At 57.6% G+C, this 9402-nt stretch overlaps 1 protein-coding gene across 1 annotated transcript in view; it reads left to right on the top strand.

Annotated features, from left to right (window-relative positions):
- Window positions 1-8347, top strand: part of MAP2K3 (mitogen-activated protein kinase kinase 3) — a 23987-nt gene extending 15640 nt beyond the window's left edge. The window contains exons 6-12 of the mRNA XM_007448360.1: window positions 481-597; window positions 1478-1529; window positions 2680-2807; window positions 3256-3333; window positions 5597-5736; window positions 6806-6851; window positions 7345-8347. Of these exons, the coding sequence (XP_007448422.1) occupies window positions 481-597; window positions 1478-1529; window positions 2680-2807; window positions 3256-3333; window positions 5597-5736; window positions 6806-6851; window positions 7345-7428 (645 nt within the window). The 3' untranslated portion in view covers window positions 7429-8347. The remainder of the gene's footprint in view (window positions 1-480; window positions 598-1477; window positions 1530-2679; window positions 2808-3255; window positions 3334-5596; window positions 5737-6805; window positions 6852-7344) is intronic.
- The last annotated feature ends 1055 nt before the right edge of the window (window positions 8348-9402 follow it).

Genomic DNA, 9402 nt, shown 5'->3' with positions numbered 1-9402 from the left:
GCTGCACCCGGCCTTCTCAGAAGGCTGTCTCGGGTAGGGGCGGGCGGTGGGGGGCTGGCGGAGGAAGGACCCGTCTGCCAGGCTCAGAGCTGGGACGAGCCATAGGGCGGTGGGGGCGCGGGTATGGGGCTGAGGCAGGAGGGGCCTGCAGGGCCGGGGCATGGAGCTGCGCTGGCACAGGCGGGTCCCAGAAGCCCCCACTGGAGGGACATGGTCACTTCTCTCTGGAGCCTGCGTGGAATTAGGGGTCAGATGGGGGAGCGCAGAGGTGACAGCGGAGCGGGGGGCTGCTGTGTGGAGCCAGCAGAATGGCCAAGCCTCGGGGGGAGAGGGAGGAGCTGGGAGGTTGGGGCATCGGCAAAGGCTGAGGGGTGTAGGTGTGTCGGGGGCGCCGGCCGGCTCTGGGGCGGTGGGCATGGGGGGATGCCGGGCCAGGCAGTCCTGGGCCGGCATGGCTGAGTTCCCGAGGTCCACGAGCAGGGAGACGTGTGGATCTGCATGGAGCTCATGGACACATCCCTGGACAAGTTCTACCGGAAGGTGCTGGACAAGGACATGGCGATCCCAGAGGACATTCTCGGGGAAATCGCTGTATCTGTAAGTGGCTCAGGCCCTGCTGGGGTGGGGGTCCCGATGGTGTTGTCTTGGGCAGAGTCGGGCTCCCAGTGTGGCCCCCAGCTGTGGCCCTGAACCTGGGCGGCTGCCCCTCGAAGCCCAGCTGCTGCCATCCTGGACCAGAGCCTCCCTGCTGAGGAGACTGGGGCTCCTGGAGCCGCGCAGCTTTGGCAGAGCCAGACCCTCTGGGCCTTTCTGTGCAGCTCCTGAGCTTCTAGGCCACGAGAAAGGACTTAGTGTTGACAACTTCCTCATGCCCAGGACGAGGGCGCTCTGGGGCAGCTCACAGAGTTGCCTCCTGAGCTTGCATGTCCCTAGGGCAGGGCAGCAGCCCCGGGCATGAGCACCCCGGCAGCCAAAGCAGAAAGGGAAATGGAGTCAGCGAACCAGCGGTCCTTCCTCCTGACCGCACCTGCGAACGTGCGAACATCCCCCTGGTGTTGAATCAGGATCTTTGGGGTCATCCCTGTGGGGAATGGCTCCGAGCATGTAGCCCACTGACTGCTGAGGGAGGGAGAGGAAGCAGGGAGGCTGCAGAGGGCTGGGTTCTACCAGGAGCCTGGCAGGGGCAAGGGACAGCACCCTAAATCTGGGACTCTGCAGGGTCCTGGGCATATCACCTGAGACCCTTGCCCACTCAGAGCAATGCAGGAACCCAGTGCGTCTGCACCAAGGTTGCTGGGACCCCACAGCAAAGGCTGGGATGTGGGCAGGAGCCTAGGGTAGTGAAGGGTTGGGTGTGTACCTGGGAGAGGGCGACGGATGGCCCTGGGTGGGGTGTCTTACAGCTCTGTCATTGTTGATGCAACCGGGAATCACAGCCATCCGGTCTCTTCCCCCCTCTTCCTGTTCCAAATGCCAGATTGTGAGGGCCCTGGAGCACCTGCACAGCAAGCTGTCCGTGATCCACAGAGGTCAGTGCCCAGGCCGGCCGGCGGGAGGGGGCCTGGCTGCTCACCCACACGCTTTTGCCCAGTCCTGCTGGGCTCGCACCGCCAAGGCTCGGAGGCAGCCGGCTCTGACGTGCCTGTTGGGTCAGGCGCTGAGCCTGTTGCCCGGTCCAGGCCACTGTCCACTCCTCCCAGCCATTTTCCTCAGCCCCCAGGCCCAGTCCCAGTTCCGCTGGCTGGTGCTCTGAGCACGGATGGGGTGGACCGTTGTCCTGGGAAGGTTGAGCCATCTTGTTTTGATGTGTTGTTTACGTGTTGCAAGACACGCAGGGGGTTTGTGTACCACTGCGTGAATCTGATCGTTGTTTACACTGTGTGACCTCCGCCCATCAAGGTGAAGGTGTTTCCAGCCTCCCCCGCCCTCCCGGCATGCTCTCGGCCCTTCCTGCTCAGTCATGCCCCAGCCCCCCACGCCCTGGAGCCACACTCCTCGGATTTTCCCACAGTGGGTTGGTTTTGCTTGTTCTCAGCCTCCCGCTTGGCCCGATGATTCTGAGACTCACCCAGGCAGTGTGCGTCCTGCCTCTTCGTCTGTGTTCTGGGTGCCCTACTTTTCCAGACCAAGTTCATTAGGCTAAGCCCCCTTGACCACTCAGTGGCAGGTTGTCACGGAACCTTCGGCCCTTTTTCTGGGCGTCGGTATCCACACAGAAGTCCCCATAGAAGGCAGCAGAGATGCGTGTGTGTCCTGTGTGTGTGCTCGCTGGGCGGTCCCTGCTGTGCCCTCCAGCACACTCCATGTCCACCTCGAGTCCGGGGGCTCTGGGTTCTCCCGCAGAGCGAACCTGTGTTTTAGCTGCTGCCCTGCGCTTCCTGGACAAATCTGCCGAACCCTCTGGGTGGGCACGGGGTGGTTTCCAGTGCCCACGCTGTCAGTGATGGGTCCCCCTGGAGCCTGGGTGGACCGCAGAGTTAGAGGTTGTGCTGGGAAGTGGCGGCCGAGTCCCAGCTGGTTGGCTGCAAAGACGTGGTCCCGGGCGAAGCCCCAGAGCCCTGACCTCCTCCCCTACCTGTGGCTGGAGCCCGGGGCTCCTGGCTGTGTGGCCACCAGCTCTGACCTGGGCAGTGGGGGCCCCACAGCCAGGAGCTGAAGGGCGTGTCCTGCCCCTGGCAGACGTGAAGCCGTCCAACGTGCTCATCAACAAGGAGGGCCACGTGAAGATGTGCGACTTTGGGATCAGTGGCTACCTGGTGGATTCCGTGGCCAAGACGATGGATGCCGGCTGCAAGCCCTACATGGCCGTGAGTGGTTCCTGGGCCACCCCAGGAGGAAACAGACAGGCTTGGCCACCCCCGCCGTGTCCTGTGTCCATCAGGGATGAGGCCTCCCCAGACCCCGAATTTCCTGCCATTGGGGGCAGAGGGGTCTGCTGCCCGGCCCTCTCCACCCCTTTCTGACTGGCCCCGTGGTGCCCATGTGGGTAATAAATCTCACCTCAGGGAGGTGGCTGGTGGGGCCTGTGGGGTCCCACCCCTCCCCCAGTGTCCCGACGGTGGGACCCCCAGGCAGGGCAGCTGTGTGGCAAGACCCAGGCCTCCACCTTGAGACCCTGTGGCCCTCGCTGGCCTCAGCTTCCTCATTTGCCCCGGGGGAGGTGGGATGGGTGAGCCCTGGCCCCTCGGTTTGGGGTGGGGGAGGCCAGACCCAGCTGAGGATGCCTGGGCGACCCTGCTCTGGTCCCTCTCACAGCCTGAGAGAATTAACCCGGAGCTGAACCAGAAAGGCTACAATGTCAAGTCCGACGTCTGGAGCCTCGGCATCACCATGGTACCACCTGGGGCTCCCTTGCTGTTTGGGAGGGGCTGTACCAGGTCCTTGAGCTTCCGGGGCCTGGGAAATAGTTTAGCCTTGGACAGAAATGTTGGTTGGCTTCACAGACTGAGGAGAGACTGTGTCATCAAAAATTATGGTGTCTTAAGGGGAGCATCTGCAGGTGCCTTATGCCTGCCGTGGGGTGAGGGGCAGCTTTACATAGTTCTCGACGTCTCTGATGACTCGTCCATTGGACTTTACCAGGCGCTCGTGGCGCTTGTCGAGAAATCAGTCAGCCCCAAATTAAGTGAGCTCCCTGTACATGTGGCCCCCTCACGATCACGGTGAGACTCAGCCCTGGCGCTGGACGGCCACATTGCTTCTCTGCGTTTACCAGCACAGGTAACATTGCGCTGTGCATCTCTGTGCCCAGAGGCTGTTTATAGTTTTGTTTTTCTTTTTTTGAGCTCCTTAGAAAAAATTACCAGGAAAGGAATTACGAGGTCCAGGGTTTGGATGCTTCTCTGTTTTCCTACTTGTAAACTCTGGTGGTCCTTGTCTGCAGCCCAGGCAGGGTCCTCACTTGTGTGTCGGAATCATTGGAAACTCTAGGAAAAAACGCAGGCTGACTTTGTCCTGTGAAAACGCAGGGTCACACCCACACGCACCGCACTGTGCCACCTCCATCTGTGGGATGCATTTGTGTCTTGGCTGGAAAGGGGCCTTTAGCCTAACGGGAAGGTGCTTTCTTAGCACAATGACTAGCGATCTGTTTGGGTGCCAGTCACCACCAACAAGAAGTGTTTGCTTGAGCTGAGGTCTCTTCTGTTCATTACGGTGATCACTTGTCAGGGAAAGGGGCCTGGGTGGACCTGATTTGTGTTTTCATCTCAGCGGAGTCAAAATCGGAACCCAGAGTTTGCTGTGAGCTGCCAGTCCTTTTTAAAAAATTAATTAATTAATTAACGGCTGCCTTGGGTCTTCGTTGCTCTGTGCGGGCTTTCTCTAGTTGCGGCGAACGGGGGCTATTTTCGTTTCAGTGTGCGGGCTTCTCATTGTGGTGGCTTCTCTTGTTGCAGAGCATGGGCTCTAGGTGCGAGGGCTTCAGTAGTTGTGGCTCACAGGCTCAGTAGTTGTGGCTCGTGGGCTCTACTTTTCGTTTCGGTGTGCGAGCTTCTCATTGTGGTGGCTTCTCTCGTTGCAGAGCACGGGCTCTAGGTGCGCGTGTTTCAGTAGTTGTGGCACATGGGCTCAGTAGTTGTGGCTTGCGGGCTCTAGAGCACCGGCTCAGTAGTTGTGGCACGTGGGCTTAGTTGCTCTGCGGCATGTGGGATCTTCCCGGCCCAGGGCTTGAATTCGTGTCCCCTGCATTGGCAGGCGGATTCCTAACCACTGCACCACCAGGGAAGTCCCGAGCTGTCAGTCTTTCCCACAGATGACTGCTGCCAACTGCATGCGAGGCACCCAAGGCACAGGGAGGTCCGGGTCTAGTAGGAGAGATGAGGCCATGGTAGCCTTGTGTCCAGGGAGTCAGGGAGAAACAGTGATGAGGTCAGAGCTGGAAGGCTTCCTGGAGGGGGAGGCGTTGGAGATGGGCCTTACGGGTATTGGTGGCTGGGCAGTGGGGGCTCTGTGGTGGAGGAGGGGCCTGTAAACTTCATTTCCTAATGGAGTCTGGTGGATTGTTGCACAGTCCACTAGATGAAACTCATGGTCAAAGGCAGACCTCACAGTCTAACATTCCTTCTGCAAACACATGAGAGTCATTTCATTTCCGGTTTGCCCTTTCAGTAATAACAACAGCCCAGATAAATGGCAGCAGACGCTTAAGTCATTGTTGAGACGTTAGGGAGTGGGGAGTAGCCTGTGGCAAAGGAAAAGGACACTGGTTGCCTATCCGAGTTCCTTTGCTGCCGGCAGCCTGTGGGAAAGTGTCCCCAGGTTGGCAGCTCCTCTGATTTCTTCAGATTAGCTGAAACCTGGGTTTTCATGTACAATCTTCTGAATTCAGATTGTTTGAAAACCTGATGATAGCTGAGCCAGTGAAAACTCAGGGTTGGATTTGCTCCATGAGCCATAGCTGCTGGCTGGGTCAGAAGAACTAACTGCTGGTGTCCCCTTGGCTTTCATCTTTGGTATGATGTCACCTATCAGCCCCTGGACCTGCCTCACAGTCCAGCTCTGGGTGCTGGACCAGGACAGGCAGGATCTGTGAAGGCCCTGCTTCCGCGTGCAGAATGTGGGTGCATCTGACCCAGTGCCGCTGTTTCCACTGCAGATCGAGATGGCCATCCTGCGGTTTCCTTATGAGTCCTGGGGGACCCCATTCCAGCAGCTGAAGCAGGTGGTGGAGGAGCCGTCCCCGCAGCTCCCAGCTGACCGCTTCTCCCCCGAGTTTGTGGACTTCACTGCACAGTGGTGAGTCTCAGCCCTGCCTGGACCTCTGGGCCTCCCCAAGCCCAGTCAGTACCCCTCCCTGTCCTGGCCAGATCCCAGCTCCTCCCTGGGCCTGGTCTCCTTCTCCTGTAGCAAATAACCCCCAAACAACATAGCATCAAAATAAGTAAGGCAGAAATAGTTTGAGTGCAAGGAAAAATTGACAAACTGTGGTCCTAGTGGGGAGATTTTAACATAATCCCTCTAGAAATGGACAGATCATGAGGATGGAAAAAGAAAACAAAAAGCATATGGAGGATTTAAATGCATAACACATTTGCTTTCATTGATGTTTCGAACTTCGTATCAAATTAAAGATTGCCCACAGGATCCTTATAAAAATTAATTATGTTTGAGGTTACAAAGGAAATGGAGGAAGAGGCAGAAGGCAAAGCCATCTAGGCCACGTTCTCCGACTGTAATTAGCTGGAGCAGGAAATCCGTAACTGAAGAGAAAAAAGCTACGTGCAAATTAAAAGTAAATTCTTCTAATGCACCCTTGGGTTATGAGAGAGATTCAAACAATAAAATTATAAACTAGTCAGAAGTGAAGACGATGAGAATATAACATGTCAGCATCTATGTGTTGTGGCCAAAGAGATACTCAGAGGGAAATTTGTAGCCTTTATTTCTTTTATTGGAAAATAAGAAAGACTGGAGACAAGTGAGCCTGGCAGACAGAGTCATTTTCTCCCAAGACCCGTGGTAGGGGGTGTCCCGATTGAGGATACCAAGTAAGTGATTGTTAATGTTAGCATTTTGGTATTGGGATCATTGCAAATTCCCTAGATCACTGTAGAGACAAGAAAGCTAACACCCCAAGAGGCAAAGAAACTTGGTCCAAATCTCTGTAGTTTGCACCATGGATCCCACTCCGCCCTTGGAAGCCCCCCCAGAACAGTCCGGCCCCTTCTTCCCTGAGCCCAAGGAGCATATGCTGCCTGGGCAGGGCTGAACCCAGACTGGCTTGGCTGGCCTGGATGGGCTGGACTCACTTCTTCCCTGCCAGTCTGGCCCCAGCCTGCCCTCAGCCTGCCCTGTTCTGTCCTAGCCTGAGAAAGAACCCTGCGGAACGCATGAGCTACCTGGAGCTGATGGTGAGTGTGGGCGGGACTCTCTGGGAGAGCACTGCATCTGTGCACAGCGGTGGGCAGCTCCTCTGGCTTGCCTGGGCATTCACTCCTAGGAACTCCTAGGAACTCCCGTCACTCATTCACTCATGTGTACTCTGGCTCCCTCCTCCCCGCTCCATGCCAGGCCCTGTGGAGGGAGGCAGAGGGCAAGGCGGGGGCAGGTGGACCATTTTCTTTGGAGGCATCAGGGAAGGCTTTGCAGGGGAACTGGGCCTAGAAGGGTGAATAAGGATTTACCCGCTGAGGGACAGAGGCCTAGCATGCACAGGGAAGAGTGAGTTGAGGGTGGCTGCGGGAGGGCTGAGGAGGAGGCCGTGAACGTTGCCTCTCACAGGAGGGCTTCTGGGGGGCAGAGGTCCTGGAAGGATGGCTAGGAGTTTGCTGGGCAGGAGAAGCATGTGGGGGCACCTCCACCTCACCCCCTCCAAGGTGACTGACTGCTTTCTGTCCCCATCAGGAACACCCTTTCTTCACCTCGCACAAAACCAAGAAGACCGACATCGCTGCCTTTGTGAAGGAGATCCTGGGAGAGGACTCGTAGGTGGCGGGGCCTTGGACCCACTCTGGCCCCGCGGCGCCGTGCAGGCCTCTGCTGCGGCAGTGCTTGCCCACACCCATAAGCTACTGCCAACCTGGCCTTGGGCACCCGGGAGGAATCCAGGGGGCTGCTCCCGCCTGACAGGCTGTTGGTCCCAAGTGCCAAAGAACCAGACCATCGGGGCCCTGCAGTGCCTCTGCCCCTGCTGCTCCAAGGACTCTGAGACTCTGGACTTGGAGGGGCCAGACGCCCCTCACAGAGAAGGCAGTGGTGCCTTGTACAGGCCGCTGCCTTGGCCTGGCCCTGGATGCCACCCAAGTTGTATATTTTTTTATCTCTTGACTGAATGGACTTTGCACACTTGGCCCAGGCTGGCCACACCTCTGTCCTGGCATCGGTAGGGGGACCCAGTAGGGGGATGAGCCATGTGAATCCCCTGGAGCCCCCATGAGGCAGATGCCAGAGCCACCGAGGCCTTCACCCCAGCACTGGCAGACAGGGCTCTAAGGGCACCGGGGCCACCTCGCCCCTGCCTGCCGCCTCTAGGGGTGTTGTTTCACTTTTATTTTTTTAATTTATCCTCTTGATTTTTTTCTTTCGCTTTGTGGGTTTGGCTGGTTTTTCTTGCATGGTTTGGAGCCGATCACTTTTCTGTCACCTGCTAGGGGACCAGCAGGCTAAGACCTGCCCTCTCTGCTCAGGCGGGGTCTAGGGGGATGGGCCCAAGGTCTCTGCTCAGAGAGGCGCTAGGGGAGCCATCCAACTCACTCTCCTTGGGGACCGGCTCGACGGGGGCTGTGGATTTGCTTTTGGTATTGTTTTAAAAAAAAAAGAAGAAAATATATTTTTTTGAAGAAAGGACTGCCCGTCCAGGGTCCTGTCCCTGATTGGTTGGGGCAGTTGCCTGATTGCTGTTTTAATTTAAAAAAAAAAAAAAGTGGGACAAAAGGTCGTGTGAGACTGTGTGTCATAGCGGCGAGCCCTCCTCCTGCTTAGTGATGGCTGGTGGCCCTGGAGGGGGGACCCCTTGCCCCCGGGACAGGGACACGGCAGCGTGATCAGGGGAGTAGGGGCCTCTCACCTGCCGGGGCCCTGCACCTCCACATGTGAGGACACGAGGCTGCCCCCTAGGGCCGTGACGAGCTGCCAGGCCCTTGCTGAACACTGGACAGAGCGGCAACACAAGCCCAGTCCCCTGAGGGGCCAACTGTCCCCCTGGCATTGATGAGTGCATTGCCAGGTGCTGCACCTGGGCCTGGGCCGTCACCTCAGCTGAGGGGTAGTGTCATTATTCCCAGCTCACAGATGAGAAAACAGGCCCGGAGAGCCGAAGTCACTTGCCCAAAGCCACATGGCTTGTGAGATGGAGAAACAGGCTTGGGGACAGGTAGTAGCCCCTACAGAGGGAGTGGGGCAGCTGGAGGAAGGCATCCTTGGCAAGATCCGGTCTGGCTCTGTCATCCTTGGGGCCTGGGCTTGGGCAGAATGGGGTAGAGGCCCTCTCCCATCAGACTGAAGCAGAAGGGGATTTAATAACTCATGTAAGCAGAACTGAGCTGGCTTCAGGCATAGTGGGATCCAGGAGCCAGGTTAATATCCTGTGGAACTTAAGTCTGCCTTAGCAGACTAAGTCTGTCTCAGTTTCACACTCCCCACATGGGGCCATGTCAGGACTCAGTGGCTCCCACCAGCTTAGCAAAGGGGCCCAGAGCTCCCACCGAAGTCCCAGGGCCGGCTCTTCTCAGCTAGGAAGGGTCATATGCTCATCCCCAAGCCCATCTCGGGCTAAAAGGACCCAACACAGGCGAGTCAGCCTCCCTACATCCCAAGGTCTGAGGACTAGCCTTGCTAGTCCTCCCAGGGCAATGGGTGTGTTCCCACAAGGAGACACGGATCCCTCTGGGGTTCATCTCCCCTCTGCCTCGTCCACCAGTCCTCCCAGCCTCAGTTCAGCCAGAGGCAGAGTCCGATTCTCAT

The sequence above is a fragment of the Lipotes vexillifer genome, unplaced genomic scaffold (assembly GCF_000442215.2).
Source record: "Lipotes vexillifer unplaced genomic scaffold, Lipotes_vexillifer_v1.1 scaffold533, whole genome shotgun sequence".
In the NCBI taxonomy this organism is placed as follows: Eukaryota; Metazoa; Chordata; class Mammalia; order Artiodactyla; family Lipotidae; genus Lipotes; species Lipotes vexillifer.
This window is presented reverse-complemented; position numbering and strand designations above follow the sequence as displayed.